Here is a 21,763-nt window from a genome sequence, read left to right on the forward strand (position 1 = left end):
GTGATTTCAAGTGACCTTTGAGCTTTAAGAAAACAATAGTGTTCTCTGAAAAGCAATAGGGTTCTCTTACTTACATTTATACACAATGTTAATCCAACAAATACTTTTTGAGTTATTCCGTTTGCAAGCCAAAGCATGGAACACACACATACACATTAACCATCACCAACACATAGATTCCTTTTGCCTTCGGTGGCAAGGAATAACAAAAGGACAGTTAGCTTTGTGATTCCTTACCATACAATTTCCTCAAAAAATTCAAGATTGCTATCTGACTAATGTAGAGCAAGTAAGTTTAATTTGTTCAAGATTTAAGTGAGAACCAGAGAAGATTTGTAGCAATCCCTTGTGGACATCAACCACGTCATTCACTCACAAGGATTTTACAACTTATAGAATTTTAAATCAGCATCTGTCAATATCCAGAAAGAACAGTCCTACTACAGTATATGAAATATAGACACATTTTACCAATGGTGAGCAAGCAAATCCCTTTAATAGTTGTTCAGCTGTACCTGACATTGTTCATACACTATGAAATAATGGCCAAGTTTTCCACCATTTGAAATAGCCAATTTGTGCCCATTTGAGACAACCTCTTGAAGCTCACAAGATGAAACCTGATTAGGAGGTTTAGGGGCACGTTTAAAGCAAGAGTATGAACACTGAAGCAGATTTCATTACATGGATGCCAGGTATGTTTCCTTGAAGACCTATAGAGCTCATTCACAAACCAAACTGAACTAAACTTGACCAAACATTGTTCACCAAAAGAGAATCATAACAATGAAGAATTCACAGACTAACTGCAACATTAACATTGGAGTTATCATGATTAAAAGGTTTTCAGAGTTTGATACCTGTTGACCTCATGTGACCTTAAACCTCTAATAATTTTGATAGGATTCTTGCACTCACCAAGCTGGATCTACACACTACGCATGAAGTTCAAAAGAGATGTATTTCTTGTGTTATTGTGTTAACAAGATTTTCACTTTCACTTAAATGTTAAGTGCAAATGACCTTTGACTTCTACCAATTTCAATAGGGTTCCTTTCCTCAACAAGCTGAATCTGCATACCATGTAAAAAGTTCAACAAAGATGTACTTATTGAGTTATCATGTTCACAAAATTGTCAGACTTTGACCTCTGTTGACCCCAAATGACCATTGGACTTCACAGAAACAATAGGCTTCTTGTATTCAATAAGACTGATCCACACACCAAGTATGAAGTTAAAACACCGTTCACCTTTTTGAGTTACTTTGTTTACAAGCATGTGTCACATACTTACTCACACTAATGCACACACACACGCTATCACTATCGCATAGATTCCTTTGCCTCTGGCAAGAAATCAAAAATGTTATCTATTCTCTATAGACAAAGAAGAGCAAGAAGGGCTAAGATTGTGAAGTGAAAGCAAAGCAAGGAACTGATGTAAATAACACCAATTAATTTAAACTTCCATCAACACAACATCTCAACTAGCAGTGGTTTAGCTGAAAGGAATGTTAGCAGATACGGGAAACTTGATGCATGCACAAATCTTGGCTTAAGTGTGCCCCAACATTTGCATTTTGCATCTGGCCTAGTTGTGAGTGTGTGTACTTGGGGTTTGTTTCTCAAAAGGAAATGTTTGCACTATGACATACCACAAATATCACAAAAATAACATTCTTGCTAAATTATCTTCTAAAGAAGGTCATTAACAGATTTCATGTTTGCGCCTCCCTGGACCCCAGATGACCTTTGATCCTTTCTTTCATCTTTCGTATAAACATTAATGCAGCCAATAACATGGGCTACATGGATGACTTTGATGAAATATGGATCAGAGCTCTGCTTACAAGCATGCAATACCTATACAACTCCATTGGTGAGACAGCTAGGTTGATTAATTGCCATGGCATAAGCTACATTTACTTGGAATGTCAATTATCGTAAAAAGTGTGTTAAAAATGTAATGCCTCACTAGATGATGTGGATGACCTCACTGTCCCTACCTGTTTGAAGAAATATATTAAATTCATCAATTAATTTGATATATGAGATCAGATATGAACGAACCAATAGAATATCTAGAAACTTTCTGCTTACCCTTTTGTAGCTAGTCTTCCATTCAGATTGATCCTTGGTTCCATAAAGTTCTCTCTTGGTGGTCTGCCCAGCAGTGTGTCCACAAAATCTGCTGCCTCTGAGCCTGCATGTGGTCTTCTTTTTAGTTTATTACCAGTTTTCGATACAATAGAGTCACTTGATCTGCTACTTTCAGTTGAAACCTCTTCGTCAGTTTCCCTATGCGAGCTTAAAGAACCTTGTGATGCAATCAAGTCTCTGGGACCAAAGAGTGTGATACGATCAATCTCTGATGGAAGGCTCTGTCCTTTGAAATGTGACGGAGGGTCCTCAAGTGGTGTGATATTATCCAAGCTAGAGCCATTAACAAACAGGGGGTGATGTTTATCAAGTTGATCCTCTGACATACTTAATGTCTGTAATAGAGGTTTACCCTTAAGAGGAGAGCAGATTGATTCTTCTCTAAATAAATAATCTCTTGATTTTAACTCTTTGACACTGTACTTGCTAGGTCGTAACTTTCCTTTCTGAAATAGGACACCATCTTTGCCATTCCCTCCTCTATGGTAATCAGGTCGAGTGCGAACACTCAGCCTATCTTCTTGACTTAGCTGTTGAAGCCTATCCTCCACAGACTTGGATTCTAAGTTACCCATGCTACCTGGGTACATACCTTGGTCATAGCCAAGCCCAGCAGACTCTTCAGGAACCCCAGAACCATCAGATAAAGTTCTATGTAAATAGGTTGATTTTGAGAATAACTTCGGCTTCCGCCATTCTCTCTGCTTCTTCACAGCTGTTGCATTCTTCAAGTAACGACTTTTCTTGCTAATACCAGAGTTGCCAAAACTCAGTCCAGGTATAAGGTCTCCCCTAGCATTAAACGCCTTTGTTGTCTGGTGTGCGAGCTCTCTTTGATTCCTCTTTCCCTTCTCTGGTCCCCTGAAAGCCTCGATAGGCATCATGTGTAGGTTCTCATCACATTCACTATGGCCATCACCATGTGAGAAATCTCGTTTGATGGAAGGATTTGACTTTCTCATATTCTGATGAACATTAGGACCTGGTAAAGATGATTGCTGTTCCTCCTCAGGTATGTTTGATCGATTAAGTCCTTCATTTGGGGAAGCAACCACATGCTCACTTTCAAAGTCTTCGAAGCAATACTGTTCTGCCTCTTCCATCTGAAATAGAATAAAAACAATGTTACTTCTCCTCAACAGGCCAGTTGTACAATTTCTCATTTGGGATCGAATGCTTAGTTATGCTTTGAAGACTTAGTCATCATGGGAATTATCTTATCAATGTAAAAGCATCTTCGAAGTCACCTTCTGGCAAAATCTACTTTGTTTAAACCATAGTCATGTCTTGACTGGAAGACAGGAAGGAACTCTTGATTCACAAAATGACAGCTAAAACAGACATACATCCAGTTAATTACTTAATCAAAGAAGTACTTTGGAGCTGTTTCCTCAAGTAGAACATTTCAACTTCTGATGAACAACGGAAGAATTAGACCTGAATACATTGTGTCGCACACAGGTTTAAAGAGTAGGCCTACATAATAACAGACTGCAGGAAACTCCATTAAGCTCAATCATATCCAGACTATTGAGCCTCCATGCTTACAAAGTGTTACTAATTTGCAGCTCTTTCAGTGCTTCCATCATCTATTTTAAGCATGCCTATGATCCTATCATCTCGGAATCTCCCTCAGGTCTGTTATTTTCAGTTTTACTTTTTCTCTGCAAACATACCAGTAACAGCAATGCACTCCAAGCCACATCACAACAATTACTAAATGCTCCCTTGACATGTAACACAGTCACAAATGCACACACCATTTCATAATGTGCTCTATGCTACACTGTGGAGGCTATCCTTTATTCCTCCTTTCTTTAAATGATAAATATTTCTATCTCATCAAGGATCTGTGCTTTTAATTCCTGGTAAACATTTCTTAAACAGTCTAGTTTCAATTAAAGAGGAATATTAATGGCTAGTTTAGTTCTATAGTGACCATGCAATTAAGTGCATCATAATTTGTTTCATCAAATTAGAGTCTTTCCTTTCAAAGCGTGATTACCATTCTTTAAAAAAAGTCAAAGCGAGATTACCACCCTTTTAAAGAAGAGTCAAGACTTCCTCTCTTCAGAAAGCACTGAGACAAAGAGGACTTGTTTAGTTGAGAGACTCCATTGAATCCCAGTTAAAAACTTAAAGTCTCAGTATTAAAGTGTTTGCTGATGAATTTCGGAAAACAAACTTCCGAAGCAGATTCAACTTCAATGATTCTTCTTCTAAATGCACTCTGACCAGGTGGGTTTAATGGAGAAAAGCTGTCCCAATCGAGAGAAATTTATTTTCTGTTGCCCTTATGGTGCGAACGATTGACCATAAAATCACTGAGACCGCACATATCAGCATGATCATTACACAAATGTAACCAATATATACTTGTATCGTCCACTCGTAAGTCCTATGCGTAACGGTCGTAAACAAAACAGAGAGATTTGATTGGCTCATGATCTTTTGGGCAGGGCTTGCAAGTTTTGAGTGAAGTTTGTAGAATCTGTGGACTTGTTAAAAAATCTGGCGAATTTTATTTAGCTCAAAATGTTTACGACAGATAAGTCAATCAAAATAAATTGCATAGAATGGTATTATTTTCACTGAGCTTATAGGGCAGTAAGCTGGAAAGGTCGAAGTTAATATTTGGCAAATACACATTGAGACTTTAAATAAAAATAGAAACACAACCAGCACTGTTACTTTTATCTGAATAACATATTGCAGACCATAAAAACTCCCTCAAACAAGGAATAATTTGGTTTCTTTCCAGCTAAGCTTGCACGGTTTCGTGAAAACTTACAACCGGTTTTTCTCTAGCAAAAAACCGAATCTGGCTCAAAAACCGTTTTTTTCCCCCCCCCCGAATTTTTTTGAAAACATCCAAATCTCGATCGCTAAGATGCGTATTTTTTAAGCTTTACCAACAGCGAGTTCAAGTCTGTTCGTTTGCAGTAAAGGGTTAAAAATAAGGAGAATAAATTCAAGAAATGTTACTGCCTTCATGACTCTCATTTTATAACCAACGTTAACTAAACTGAAGTAAATATGTCGAAAAGAAATTTGTTAGTGAAATTTTTTCTTTAAGTTTTAACATCTCGTACACGTATCGCTTGTCTTGTGTTTACTGTACTTCACGAAGTTCAAATTCGTGTTCAGAAAAAAATATCACGGTCATGTTATATTATATTATATGTTATATTTTCGGAGATGAGGGCCGAGCGTACCCCATTATGACCAATTGGAGATCGTAAAAAAAAAATGCTTTACAATATGATTGGTCCAATATACTCAGTAGTGGCTGACAAAGTGTTCGAAGGTACCAAATTGCACGAGGCTCTAGCCATGTTCGCGGGTGGTATCTTGGCGGTAAAATAAATTTCTCTTCAAGGAGTGAAGAGAATTTACCGTCTGCACTTTCAATTACAAGTTGAAAAATGTTGCTGGCAAAAGCGGGGATTAGGTCGGCAAAGAATATAAATTGTTAACGTTTAAGTTGGAAACATGTGTTCATCAATGTAAACAAAAAACCAAGTGAGAGATGTCTTGTCTGATAACTGATAAGAAGAAATGTTTAAAGGAAACTTACAAAGAAAATAAAGTCTATTAGCGTACAACGGAGAATTGTCCCAACAGCAACATCTGTAATTTCCAGCCATGTATGCAACATTTTTTACTCCTTTAATATTCCTTGACTCAAGCCTGACGCCAGGTGTCTCTTGTGAATAATGGACTGATTGTTCTAACGTTACTTGTTGCATCTTAGTTGTTAAACTCAGAGCCACCCCCCACGTGATTGTTCCAATGTTACTTGTTGCATCTTAGTTGTTAAACTCAGAGCCCCCCCTGTGATGGGTCTAATGTTACTTGTTGCATCTAGGTTGTTAAACTAACAGAGACCCCCCCCCTGCGACTGTACATGTCGTATGGTATTGTGGATTGCGCAATGTACCTTTCAAGTTTTAACGTTCATTTTTTGAACACGAACTGTGCTCAATGTGTTGGAAAAGATTTTCTCAATATCCTCTACTATTAAATTGCAGTTAAATAATAAGAACAACACAAAGAGGAGAAACACGTTGGATATAACAATTTATTTTGAACTGCATCTCGTCATTTGAGTGTGTACTTCTCACAACTACTAACGTTGGCCACCAAGGTCAGTTCAATACTACAAGGTCACCTAACTGATGCACGCATGTAAGGGCTGCATAGCCTAATGTTAGGCCTAGCTATCCACCCTCAAGCACTGGTTATGGCGTGTGCCTATCGTAGCTGACAATATCGTCTATCAGAAAAGCTTTCTCTTGTTGCAATTTAGTTTCATATTGCAAAAAGAACAGTAAATAGGAGAAACCAAAGTCAACAAACTGTGTTTTATTCCAGTATTTGCAATTCCCATTTCGGTTTTTCGGTTTTTTTAAAATAAAAAATAGTACCGAAATTCGGTCGGAAAAACCGGTTTCGGTACTAAAACCGGTTTACCGTGCAAGCCTATTTCCAGCTTTTTCAGATATTGAAGACTCAAGGAAAATGCTATTTGTCTAAAAGGCTGTGTTATATTGCTACCAAGATGTGAACTAAGTTTGTTTCTCATGGTTTTCTATTTAATATAACTCAGTGAGATAGTGAGATGCTACGTCCTTTCAACCCTGCTGTATGCTTCAAAGACATGGACACTCTCTAAAGAGACAGAAAATAAGATTGAAGCCTTCGAGATGTGGCTGTATAGAAAGATGCTGAAAGTGTCCTACAAAGACAGGATGAGCAATGAGGAGGTACTTAACAGGGTGAGCGAAGAGAGGAAGCTACTATCAGAGCTGAAAAACAGAATGATGCAGTATATGGGCCGCATCTTGCGATCGAATGGCCTTCAGAAACAACTCCTTGAAGGGAAGGTGGGGAGCAAAAGGAAAAGAGGGAGACCAAGGAACACGTGGTTGGCAGACATCCGGAATTGGACAGGAAAAAGCCTACACGATCTGGCACGAACAGCGGAGGATAGAACAAAGTGGCGAACCATGGTATCCAGAGCCTCGAAGGGACAAGGAACCATACAAGATAAGATAGATAACTCAGGAAAAATTAACCATATGTTTAACCAGTATAACACCTTATTTTCGCAACTTCAATATTTTAACAACATAAACCTTGCAAACCAGACTTCAATCAATGAAAAATGAATTAAGACAACTTTCAAAATTCAAGCAAATTACTTTGAGATTTAATTTATTTGTAGACTTGTTCATGCCTTCTCTCTTACATATGAAGAAATATCAAAACAATATTAAAAATGACTCATTAAATAGCTTGTAAATCAGCACTAAATATTATTGTAAGCCCAATACAACGCAGCTCTTCCAGACAACTATTTAGTGTTTATTAGATATATGTCATAGTCCACAAAAAATGAAGACTTTAAAAAAAAGTTTTGTTTCTCATTTCCCTAATACTTGCTCTAAAGTATTCAAAATCTTTGCAATTGATGATCCTGCCAGACTTCTGAGTACTGGACTACATGTTATGTCAGTAATCCATTGTTTCATCAATTCTAATAATTCAACCAAAACGAGTTGGTTTGACTTCAAATTTAAGAGCACCCTTTGGTGAATTTCAACAATATTTGTTGTAAACATGTTATGTGAGGCCAAAAAGTGTTATGTTTTCAATTGAGTTTTGTGTTGCATCTGAGGAACTGGTCTTATGGTCTGTGTTCAGAGTAAGTAGTCCAGCCTGTTTATTTGATGAACTTAAAGATGTTTTAAGGGTTATATCTCAAAAATTAAAAGAGATACAGAAGGACAACCTGCACTGACAGCAGTGCTTTCCAATAGTCTAGATACAACTTATTAAAATTGCCTGCAGTTATACCTTCATAAAGCTTTGCAGTTTTGTTTTTTGTTCTTGTCAAATAATCAAGATATTTCTTCTAATTTGAATCAGAGGTCAATTGAATTAGCTAGGAGTGTGTCCTGGATTGATCAAACAATTGCGAAGTGCTGTTCTTAAATCCAAGTCCAATGGCTTCAGCTAAGACAAGGCTTTGGCAGTACAACTCAATGTTTAAACTACCCTGAATTGGATGAATACAACACAAATGATTCATCTTCCAAGGAGTAGGAGCACACATTCCTTTCCAGATTTAAAGATGTATAATTGACAGACTGCATGCATGTGATTTACGTGGGTTTATGTCACATGTCCCACATTTAACCATGAAAAGCCCATATAGTATCCATCACTAGCAAATCTTGGAATTTCAATAAAACTAACTATATCCCTGGGGACATTAAGGAATTTTAAATATATATACTAAGGTATTAAAAGAATGTGAAAGGATGTATGATGACTATTTTCATTTTGTTGAGATACAGCAGCAATAGCAGTTTAAGAATCAACTAACAGTGGTTTTGTGGGTATGTATGTACACAGTTCAATGCAGCTACCCAACTATTGATTTACAAATTGGCCATGCCCTAGGCATTATCCAGTCACTATCCACAAAACATCAATTGCTGCCTTGCCAAAAACCTTAAACAAAGCCACTCCCCAATTCCCAAATACGTGATGCACAACCATTTACAGTAAAACTTTAACATCATAAATGGCAAATGTAAGTGATCTTTGTTATATCTGATTCTTTGTTGTCAGTGTGATGTTAAAGATCAGTGAACAATTCAGGTGTAAAATACATTTGTTACCTCCATGTGTGCAACCTACCAAGAGAAACTGCATCAGTTCTTTGAAGAATATGCAGCTTTTGCAATTTTTGTTTGGTATATCATAGGCTAATAGTGTCTACAATAGACACTGGTATCAGTCCTCCTGTTTGGTTGAGAGGTTTTAAATGCAAAATGGTGCTATCATCTCCAATACTTTAACTTACAGGTTTTATTCCGTATAAAAGAAATTTTCCAACATGTATCTAACATCTGATTTTCTAAGAAAAGAGAGGCATCAACAGTGAGAACACACTAGTCATCTGATCATGAGATGCACGCTACATGTGAAGTTCCCTCATGAAAGAATATAGTATAAATTACTACAGTGATTGATTCTTATCATATCATATCACTATTACATGAAGTTTTAAGTAGCCGAAACCCTGAATAGGCAGATTCCAACTTGGCACTATTGTATTTTAGTGTGGACTGCAATAAGGCCTACTGTAATATACCTTAGCCATACTGGTATGTGAATAACCCTGTACAAAGGCCTTTTTCAGAATTTTTAATGTTGAATGACAAAGGAGTCACAACTTTACTGGGAACAGCAATACTGGACTCCAGAGTGTTGGGAATTGCTTGAGCCTAGTAAACAAGTAAACAAGACCTCCACAATAAAAAAACAGGTTTTTACTCAGCAAGGTGGATCCACCTGACAAATAGGAAGTTCATCAATCATGTTCTTTTGAGTTGTCAAGTTTACAAACCAAGGCAATGCACATACACAATCATCACCATCTCATAGATTCCTTTTCCTTTTCTGCAAGGAATCAAACACAAATGAACATAGAGATAGAGTCATGTCAAAATCATCTCTCAACACTTTGCTAGGAAAATTTAGGCACTGTCTATTCAGAGTGTTCAAGCACTGTGAAAAGAATGCAAAATTTGGCTGGTAGATTACTGTGCTTTATTTACATGCAGGAGTTTCTCCCTAAGATGTAACATGTGACTAAAATTTAATAATTGACAATTCCTGTATTACCAGAACTTCCAGTCTATACAAAGTTGATACATTCTTTCAACATTTTAATGATTCCCGTTAATATTTACATATTAATTAGAAGGGTCATATACGATGGCACAATGACCAGTAGTCAAATGATAGTTGACAGTTTGAACAGTGACAATCGTAAGTTTATGCCTGAGCAAAACTTACAAGTTTTCCCAAATGGCAGAAAATCCATAATATATCATCAGTAAAATTAAAACAATCACAATACACCACACGCTATCCTGGGGCATCTTATCGAATGCATTGCTTGTTTTATTAAGTTATGTAGCCATATACTTCTTCGGGTAAAAGTAAAAGTAAAAGCAGGAAATTTTATCCTTAGTACAGTCGGAAAGAATGCCAGAATAAAATCAAAGGTGGGTTTGCAAGGCTGGGTAATATAATAGTTCTTGAGGCTACTGTAATTGACTGTTTCAAAATTCATAAATTAATACACCCAGGATATGAAAAGATAGCACACAAATAACTTCACATGCTATCCCAAAGAAGACACAAGTCAACTAGCATTATGGAGTATCTCTTACATTCATCATGTAAATCTGGCCAGGACAGGTTTCAACTGATGTGCATTGGTTACAAAACCATACAAACCCCATTTATGTAATGTTAAATCAAATCAATGAACTGTTTACAAATTATTTTATATAGTTTAACCATCTGATTATCTGAACAAAATACTATTACAAAGAAAAAATGGTGGTGTCTTCTTCATGTGATGGTATGCTATCACATGTGATTCGCACATGTATAGCCCAAGCTAGTTACAAATGCTAATACTACTTCCAAGTTAAAACATACTATCATATTGGATACTATAATGGTAATTTCTGACACCAGTAATGTTACTAGAGCAAAAAGGTTTACGTCCCAGGGAAGCAGCCCCCCCCCAAAAAAAACTTTGCGTCCCGTAAAAAAAACTTGCGTCCAGATAGAACATCAATTGCATTTATTGTAGTATCTACTTTAAGTAGTGTAGTTGTAAAGATGCGATCGTACCACTGCCTAAATACTTTGTGAATGTTTAACACAGTATTGTTTGTCAGTGGCTGCCCAGCCCACACCCCCCCACCTTTTGCCCACTCTGCCTTTTCAACCAATTTTTGCCCCCAGCCCCCCCCTTTCATCTTCCCTACTCGCCAACTCTGTAGTATCACCATGCTTTGACCTTGCAGCAAGATTCCAACAACCAACTCTTCAAAAATCCCTGTACCTACACTGCAGCGTGCATATCTGTCGCTAAATTCCATAATTCTCCACTGCATGTTCATAGGCCTGTTCAAACTTCAGAAGTTCAGAGTTTCAACTACACATGTGCAAATCCTCGGAACCTGATCCAACATTTACCCTGGGCACTTTGCAGTGTTAGCAAACAATCATCTCTACAAAAATTACAGAAGGCCTATGTGAATAGCATTTTACGCAATGTCGATTAAAAAAATCGAACTTCAATGGCTACCTTTGAGGATGCACAAAGTAGTAGCTTACGCACGAACGTTGCACCCAAAAAATATTACTGAAGCAGGTGGTCAATGGGATTGCGAAAAAGTTTGCAACAGAAACTACTGTCGTATGAATGCACATTTTACCTTAATGCAACTCTCAATGCTGAGAGAAGAAACATATTGTAAGATGAAATATCCTTTTCAGAATCAGAGCTGTTAGATTCCCACAAATTTCATCGATTTTTTCAACTCATAACATCTTCTGATCAAAACAATGATTCAAATATTACGTGATAGTCTCAGAAACAGGGCCTAACATCATGATATTTGGGTGTACACATATATAGCCTATACCACAAACTTTGTTATCTCTAGAGTATTACTTTGTGTTCATTGAGCACTACAGATGCAATAATGTTTCCAGACAATAGGTAGGGACTATCAGCCAATCAAATCATAGGAATTTTGGAAAAGCATCATTGTCTATTTTCAGCATGAAAATTTCCCTAATGGAGCGTTGTGAACCCTGTAACTTGCGATTAATTATGAGGTTGATTGTTACGATATATTTATTTTCAAACAAATTCAATGATCCGTAGGATTGGAAGATAAAAATTTGGTTCTTTTCAAAAGAAGTTGTGATTTTTGGAAAGAAATAATGAAAGATATTCATTCAAAAATGTGTTTTGTGATGCTTTCCATTGACCTAATTGTGAGTGTGTTCTTGGGGTTTGTCTCTCCAAACAAAAAGTTTGCGTCCGCCGAACGCAATCAATTTGAAGACTTTGCTTCCCTGGGCAAAACATTGCATCCGGACCCAGGATTCTGCGATTGTAAAAATGCTGTGACACAATGCACACTTTCAGGACTTATATAGTTTAACTTCCTTGACTACTACGGACATAACAAACAAATAAATATAGAAAAGTTCCCAAAAATATGTTCACAAAAATGTTTAAGGTCCAAACCAATCAAGAAACAAGCAAGTCCTGTTGCCAAGTCATTCCTTCCCATCAAACTTTACTGAAGGGTGAAGCCTGTTATCAGTCAAAGAACTGCTTACAATTTATTAAATATTCAACAAATCTAACTATTACCTAACAACCATTTCAAATTTCCTACAGAATAACATGAAGTTTAATTGTCAAAATCTTAGATGAAAGATTCACTATGGGTGTTAATGCTTTGATTTTGGATTCATGCTCATTTGAATCTTTGAAAATGTATGCAAGCATCATCACGTCACATGGTATCTTTAATAGACCACACATTCGCTATGCAGATTCTATCTTATAACATCATTACAGGTTCTTCAGGGCTTGGGTTTCTATTAAAGGAATTGTCTGGTGGAAGATTTTGATACATTGTCCTTGTAGTTATTATTTTTCTCTTTCTAACCATGTAAAAATTGTCCCCATTTGACCTTTTCTTCTTGTAGAAATCTGGTTTTCAAATTCACCATTTTCTCACCATAAGTACCGTTTGTTCGAACACATCAATATGGTGATTGACGTAGCGCTGGCAAATAGGCAAAACAGGCGACTTGAGGTTAGCACTCCCAACTTAGCATACAACTGGAAATAGTACTTAAACAGCTGGCAATATCAGCATACACAGTACTGCACATGCAGGCCTAGCATTTCGTATTTTAGCTAATTGCTAAAAAAATGTCAGTACTTTAAAATTCTACTGGCTAATATTAATTTCTCACTGGCATTTTCCTGCATTGAAGTACAACACACATCAGTTACCGAATAGGCTTTTTGAGAGCATTTGCTGATAACAAGCAGCAATGATAAAAAGCAGTTATACAGGGCTTATGTTATAAGTATGGCAAATCATGCCATTTCTTTGACTCACAATAGTTAACCAAATTACCATGTGTTTAAGTTATTAATGTCTACTGCTAAACATTACTAGTGCCTTGCAAAATAAGCAAACAGCAATATCAACTGCCATTTATCCAGTAAATAGCTCATATGTAGAGGCCTCACAGGTGACAGGAAATAATGATAATCATTCATCAAAACCATTCCACCAGCTCTCCTAATTATGAGGTACATTTTTTATTCAACAACAGTGCATGCTGGGTGAAATGTTTCAAATGTTGAAATACTTGAAGTAGCTAGTACATTACCCCTCAGAGTCTGGATCTGTTGTTCTGACTACAAAACCTGGTGATTAGCTTTAGTGTAATACTTATAATGAACTATCTAAACTGCATAGCAAAGTTCACTGCAATGTTGCATACACTTGCATGAAACATCTGGGTAAGATAAGAGCAATGCTCTTTGGGTTCTACTAACCAAACGAGTAGATCTTAGAAAACACCGACAGCAAGCATTGGAAACCAATTAAAGGCACTTGTTAAATGGCTTTCGTAGAGTTATGATGTTTGTAACAGCTGTAGAGATCTCATAAAGTTTAAGTAATACATTGAAATAAGTAGTCAATAAAACAAAGAACTGCAACAGTATGGATTATCTTGCTAAACAAATTAGCAATTGGCTGGGTCTATATGTGTTGTCTTTGCACTATAATGGTACTCATGTATTGAAATGAAAATCAGTTGGCAATGAGAGCAAGTATGTCAAGTAAGGGTGAATAAGGACACTGTCGATTGTTCATAACTGTAACAATTCATAGGATATTATGCAGAAATCTGAAAAATTAACCAGAAATTGAATTGACTTAGTGACTCCTAATCACATTCACATGGGAATATTAACCAGTGAAACACAGTAAAAGATTGAACTGTAATGAAATGTTAAACATTAATAGACTTGATGTGATTAATGAGGTTTTTGCACTTATGAGGATCTACTTTCATGAAGATAATGAAAGCTTTACTTTTGCTGCTATTTTTTACAAGTTCTTCGGACATTGGTCTATGTTGACCTCATAAAGATATTTGACCTCCTCGAGTTCCAATAGCATTCTTGTATTCAACAAAGGATATTGACATACCAAGTGTGTAGTTCAACCAAGAGGTACAGTACAGTTTTCGCTTAACGCCTGTTTAAATTCGTTGAAAAAAAATTCCACGGATTTTAACGATTTTTATCCAATTTTTTCGATTTTTATCCAAATTTATCGATTTTCAACGATTGGGATTTTAAGTTACTGCGTTCATTGATTTTTCAACGATGCCTTGAAAATGAATTTTCAACGAAATGGGAGGTCAAACTGTGGCTTCGCGGAACGTTGAAAATCGCGTAAAATCGTTGAAAAATTCCCAAGTAGGTATATACAGTCGTTTGCATTAACTTTATGACATCACGATCAGCAACCATTCGCAAAAGACGTCGATGAAAACGAATCAATGAAATGAAAAGTATAGGCGCTCACTGGTCTAGCCAGTGTTTTTCCGCGATCGCAGAACATCATGGTAAAATGTGTAGGACATAAAATCTTGAAAAGGGAAAAACACTCAATTTGTTTTTCCCGCCGGTACTTCTTTTAAAGTGTATTGTTCATGTGTGAATCAATTCAACTTCAACAACGGGTACGAAAATAATGTACCGATGAAAGTGGAATGGAAGCAAGTGTCGAATACGGTCACGGAATTTGAAGAAAGAAAAAAATATTGCGAAAGCCTAACTTAACGTTTCATAGTAGATCTGTTATCAACACTGATAAATAAAATTTAACTTCCGTTCCGTTCGGAAAATTATTTTTAAAGGAACTTGTAAATATATTGTAAGAATCTGCACTTCACGAATAAGCGGAAATAAGCAAACTAAATTTTTACAGGATTGAGACGATTTGATGAGAGATATATGGAGGGGACATTCAAAGAGAATATCTGAAAAACCTTACGATATTTTTCACAAATATTGATGCTTAGATAAGTGCTTCCTCACAATCAACGAGCCGCCCCAAAATTCGCTCCGCTTACATAAAACTTCTATATATATAACGCATGGAAAAACACAAGTTTTTACACACATAATTCCCACTGACATTGGTCACGGAACATAAGTAGGTCATCGACATTCGAACTTGCCCAAGTTCATCGCACCATGGGAACGACACAACACATTGAACACGATGTTACATTTTCCCGCCATCTGGACGCCGAGTGTAAATTTTGGTGTAATATGCAAATTATGAATGGTACTGTGCTATGCTATGCGGTTAAAACTTAACCTATTTCGACACAAATTTTGGGAAGCTGTTGTTGAAGTAACTTTGTATCAAATGTAAAGTACTGTATGGCACGTGACGTCGCTGAAATCGGAGGCTGCTCAAACCAGTTTCAACTTGATTTTTACAACCCATCGCATAACACGTGTGTGCGTAATTTGTTATTGGAAATAAACCTCACTGATATCCAGCTACGCTTTCTTAACATATTTCTAGTTTATCCGACTTGCGTGCCTTGGTGAGTAACCTTCTCTCTAATATTGTTACTCATGTCACAGTTGAGTTGATTCATCTACGTTTACCGGCGGGTAAACACACGTAACTGGGCCGTTTACAATCGACCTTTAGCTAGGCTATTGTTCTTGTACTCGACTTCAATCCTAGCTAACAGTCACCTACTGCCTAATAAACTTTCAGAGAATGCCGTCATGGACTAAGAAACCACATTTACTTCGACTGTAATATTCCTCAACTTCTGGCATTGTCAGAGAAATGACTGCGGTTATTCTACGGACTAAACGAAACTCACAACCAGCAGATGTCTCGAGTTACGTTTGCGGTTTTCTTCGCGATAATTTTCGTTGAAATTTCGTTGAGAATCCTGTCCGTTTCAGTCTTAAAATTTTCAACAATTTTTATCGATTTCTATCGAAATTTGACGATCGTTGAATTTTTTTCAACGGGTGGTTAAGCGAAAACAGTACTGTATTTTGTGATTTTTCACAGCAAAGAATAGGTTGTTGTATATACTCCATAAGTTGATACACAAAGTATGAAATTCAGTCACCAGTATGTTAATGGATGTCTCAAACCTATTTGAAAATAAATGATGATGAGGTTGACTTTATTATATTTGGCTCCAAATATCACCACCATAGCAAACCAGAGGGAATCCCCTACCAGCGGTAACTTGCCTTTGAATACATTACATTACACTGACCTCCGCCCACAACATTAGGCTTCTTGTACTCAATGTGGTAATTACAAACCAAATATGCGATCTGTCCAAGCTCCCTTGTGATATTATGTTTAGGAAGGTGCGTTAGTGTAGAGAGACAGGTAAGAGGGGAGTGAAGTAAATGTTTGGCGAAGGTTGACTTCAAATGATCTTTAGCCTCCACCAAAATCAATATGCATCTTTTACTCAATGTTATACAACTTCATACCAAGTATTAGATCCGCCTAAGCTTCCAATTTTGAGATATCATGTTTACAAGGTTTTCACAATTGACCTCTGATGACCCCAAATGACCTTTGACCTACACAAAAAACTACAGGCTTCTTGTACTCCATGTGGTACATCTACCATGGAGCTATAAACAGTGGTTCATATTCCTAATAAATATGAGATCTGCCCAAGCTTACTTTCTTGAGATATCGTGTTTACAAGCTGGGCATCACAAATGCACACACACCATTCACACACCCCCAAACATACTCCATTATGAATGCAAAGGTTACGATTATCATCGAAACCAAAAACTCTCATCTTAATACTTTGCTTATTTCCCCAAATAACTGTACTGAAATATCTTCAATCATTAAGAATTTCAAAGAAAAGTTCAGCATCTGGCACTGACGATATAACTCAATATACTTCGTACTTGCGAAAATCTTCTTGAACCGCTCACCTACATTTGCAACCTTTCTCTCTAGCCGTATATTTCCTTGAAGTATGAAAGGTGGTACAATAACACCTATTTTCTAAAATGGTGATCACTCTGTGCTTCAAACTATCGACCAATCTCAATTCTTTCTACAATTTCAAAGTTCTCGAGAAAACCATGTATAAGAATTCACAGAGTTCCTAGAAAAAGGATGATATCATTTCATCACATCATTTTGGTTTTTGTGATAATCTTTCCACTAACTGTATATGGTGGCAGCAGATATATTCAGTACATTGATAATGGCTTCTATAACAACGAATTTACTATTGGTGTGTTCCTTTCTTTTTTCGACACTGTCAGCCATATATACTTAAAAAGCTTAGCCATTATGGTATCCGTGGGATTCCATCTTTTCAGGAGTGAACAGGTTGTATGATTCATGATCAAACTTCTAAGACCAGTACGGTAAGCTGCGTCGTCCCACAGGGCTCAGTACTTTGACCACTACTTTATATCATCTACATCAATGACTTGTGTAACTGTTCTCCTATCCTTAACATTACACTCTTTGCAGATGACACAAGTATTCTTTTTAAGCACAAAGATATTCATTGTGATGCTGGTGTCATTAAACTCTGAACTAAACTCTGTATCAAACTGGTTTAAAAGCAAATACTTTGTCTTTAAATGTTAGCAATACAAATTTTATGATTTCTCTCCTTTTCAAAGAAGAGTTGATACAGTTATCGTATTTATTGATAATGGTGATTAAACTCTTGTTGAAAAAGCTAAATATTTAGGTATTCTTCTGGACTCAAATCTCACCTAGAAATATCATATTAATAGTCTATGCTCCAAAATCACAAAGATTGCTGGAATAATTCATAAAATTCCCTATTTTGTACCATCACATGCACTTAAAACACTGTACGATTCCGGCCCTCAGTAATTCAAATCTGTCTTACTGCAATTTGGGGAAACACCTTTCAATCTTACCTTAATCGCCTGTTTATCGTTAATCGTTCTATTTATGTATACTGTAAATATGTTAGACTTTTGCCTTCTAACTTCGTTGATTACTATCTTTTTAATTGTGACATTCATAACTACAATACACACTTTTGTCAAAACTTATGTACAAATTTGATCTCTTCTGAGAGGACACATCGACTTTTTATCAATTCTGGAGTTACAATCTGGAATAGTTTGGACAACACAATAAAACATTCCAAAAATATTCATTGCTTCAAACAAAAAATGAAATCCATTTTATTTAACGATTATTATCATTAAGTAGTTTTTCTTTCTTGCTTGCTTCTTTCTTTGTTCTTTTCTCTTTCTTCCTCTGTCTAATTCTTTGTATTCTTTTGTTTTTGTAAAGGGGGACTGCTCATAAAAGCTCTGCTTCTTCAGCCCTCCTCTGACTCCTTGTAATTTAACTATTCACCATTGTATTATGAGGAAATAATTTTTACTCAAACCAAAACACAAAGTCCCCTGTCTTCATGTTGGCTCTTCAAATATAGCTGTCAAATCAAAGAGTTCACAATTTGGACAAAATATTTTACTCCCGGCATGTCATTTCATTGATCATATCATTGAAAAGCCTGTGATTTTGAATCAAACTTATTTTAAAGATTCTTGAAACTCTGCTTGCTTTAATAATCTCCAGACCATTTGCAGCAAACAGTTTTTTCATGGACAAAAATAAATTGCCAAATATCAATTTCAGAATTTGCAAAAAATATCTTGGTGTCCGTGTTCCTCTGTTCTTGACTCCCAAGAACCTTTGAATGGTTGTTTTGATGAGTGTTTTGTGTTTTATAGATGTACTGTATGTATCAGGTAGCACTCACCACAGGTAACCAGCCATGCTTCTTTTGCTAGCTACATAGACTATCAGATGTTCACCAATGATAAAACTTCTATACTTATGTACTTCCATTTTTGCCTCCATCAGGACACTTACACTTATTAAAAAATGCATACATTGTACCTCTAGTACATGAAATCTACAACAGGGTTACTTTTGGAATCTTTCAGCAGTTTCAACAGGCAGCTAAAATTAGAAAACAGGTATAAATCTTTGAAAGCACTGAAAGTCAGGTCCATCTTAAACTATTTCCTTATTAAATTTCACTTAGAAACATAATTTCTGTGAGTGTATTGACAGATAAGTTAACATATATGGCTTCATAATGTGTATGTGTGTGTATGTGCTCAACTGGCTATTTACTTAGATCAATCCAAGGAACACTACCTTCCAATTTGATTTATGATCCAGTTGACAGATGACATGCTCCTTTGTTGATCGAGATTTCCACCTTCTACCAAAGAAAGTAGGTCTTTGCTCAAAACGAGAGAATATCACAATGGCTAGATATGAATATGATATGTATCACTAAGATTATTGCCAAGGTACCATCAAACAAACACTCTTCTCTATTTTTATAAGCACATGTGTTTACAGGTTAACAGACAATTAATCAGAGGATGGAAGGATACGACACATAACTTATCATTATAATTTTTTATGCTCATTACATATCTAATGCTAAGGTTATAATTTCTGTACACACAAAGAGCCTGTAAACCCCTGCCATACCTCCAGTCTAAAAGTGTTAGAACCTTATGATACTCATCAACATTCCCACTAATTTTAAATATGTATTAACTGTTTGGTTGTTGGTGACTCTTACCAAGTTACATTTCACCTATATATGTCTAAATAATGTGGCACTTACAGACCCGTCAAATCTCCCGGTTTTACCGGGAGTTTCCCGGTTTTTACCCAAATCTCCCGGTTCATATTCTATTCTCCAGGTTTTTTAATGTTTCATCACTTGCGACATTTCTGAAAATAGCTAACAATTCCTGTAGTCCTATGCTTAGTATTCCCCACAGTAACGCTGAACAGGAAAGGCTATTCAGTGTAGTTCGCAAGAACAAGACAGACAGTCAGTCGAGTCTCAAGCTTGATGGGACTCTATCTAGCATACTAGCCATGAAGTCACAGTACCCAGAGTCCACTGTTCCCTGTTTCAAATGGAAGCCTATTAAAGAAACCCTGTAGAAAGCGAAGCAAGCTGCTGTAAACTACAACAAGAAACACTGATTGGATAATTCTCTCACTGTATTGCATAAGTAGACTATACTTCTTTAGGAGTATTCATATCATTTCAATTACCAACCTCCCTATTTTCCCCTTGTTCTCCCTATTTTTCGGCCCTGAAAAATGTTATTCTCCCTATTTTGGGGTCACACTGGTTGACAGGTCTGCACTAACTTGCCACTTATCCATCCCACAATTTCAATATAATGTTTGAGGGTTGTCTTGTTTTCCTGTAAACCATTGAAGTTAATGCCTGATTACCATTGTTCTTGGTGATATTTTGGTGGATTACAGGAACATTTGCTTCTTTCTGGTTGGTACAACAACAATGAAGCACATTCGATGCCAATGACTGCATATTATCTAAGCAGGCAACTTCAAATACAATTGTTTCCATATGAAGGCAGACTGAGAGATACAGTACCTACAGTATCAATCAGACAGTATTAGTATTTCCATGCTATAATGTGTGTATTAAAGTGACACTGTTTATATGAGAGATACAGTACCTATCAATCAGACAGTATTAGTATTTCCATGCTATAATGTGTGTATTAAAGTGACACTGTTTATATGAGAGATACAGTACCTATCAATCAGACAGTATTAGTATTTCCATGCTATAATGTGTGTATTAAAGTGACACTGTTTATATGAGAGATACAGTACCTATCAATCAGACAGTATTAGTATTTCCATGCTATAATGTGTGTATTAAAGTGACACTGTTTATATGAGAGATACAGTACCTATCAATCAGACAGTATTAGTATTTCCATGCTATAATGTGTGTATTAAAGTGACACTGTTTATATGAGAGATACAGTACCTATCAATCAGACAGTATTAGTATTTCCATGCTATAATGTGTGTATTAAAGTGACACTGTTTATATGAGAGATACAGTACCTATCAATCAGACAGTATTAGTATTTCCATGCTATAATGTGTGTATTAAAGTGACACTGTTTATATGAGAGATACAGTACCTATCAGACAGACAACATTAGTATTTCCATGAGCACTATAATGTGTATATTAAAGTGACACTGTTTATATTAAATGGCATAATCAAACTTGAAATCCTGAATAGCACACCATTAGGCCTTAAAATCTGATGTATGGAATCTGTACTATTACAGGGCGGTAAAGAGGCTTGATGGAAAATCTCAAGCAGGCAGGAATTCAGAACCAGAAGCCAGTTGGCTTGAGATTCCTTGCCATATAATTTCAAATAACTAATGACAATATCGCACAAGTGAGTTCAATTTGTCCAAGAATTAAGTGACAACCAGAAAATATCAGAGATTTCCAGCTCTTCTTTGTAGCACCACTCCCTTTGGGCATCAACCATTTCATTCACTGGTAAGGATGTTACAGTACAGAATTTGCATTCCACAATATTTCAATATCCAGAAAGAGGTCTTCCCATGTGAGATTTATTCACACATATTAACAATATCAGCTACACAACCTTGCAACCATACCTTTAAATATTTGTTATGAATGAATGAGAGCCTTACATGACATTGTTTATACATTGTGAAATATTTTCACAACTTAG

The 21,763-nt window shown here is 36.3% G+C and overlaps 1 protein-coding gene across 3 annotated transcripts in view; it reads right to left on the reverse strand.

The window, feature by feature from the left end:
- LOC139960263 (ankyrin repeat and fibronectin type-III domain-containing protein 1-like) overlaps positions 1–21,763 on the reverse strand; it is a 216,172-nt gene that overhangs the window by 127,079 nt on the left and 67,330 nt on the right. For all 3 annotated transcript variants that reach the window (XM_071958486.1, XM_071958485.1, XM_071958487.1), the window contains one exon: positions 2,102–3,264. In XM_071958486.1, the coding sequence (XP_071814587.1) occupies positions 2,102–3,264 (1,163 nt within the window). The remainder of the gene's footprint in view (positions 1–2,101; positions 3,265–21,763) is intronic.

This window comes from Apostichopus japonicus, chromosome 19 (genome assembly GCF_037975245.1).
Source record: "Apostichopus japonicus isolate 1M-3 chromosome 19, ASM3797524v1, whole genome shotgun sequence".
NCBI lineage: Eukaryota > Metazoa > Echinodermata > Holothuroidea > Aspidochirotida > Stichopodidae > Apostichopus > Apostichopus japonicus.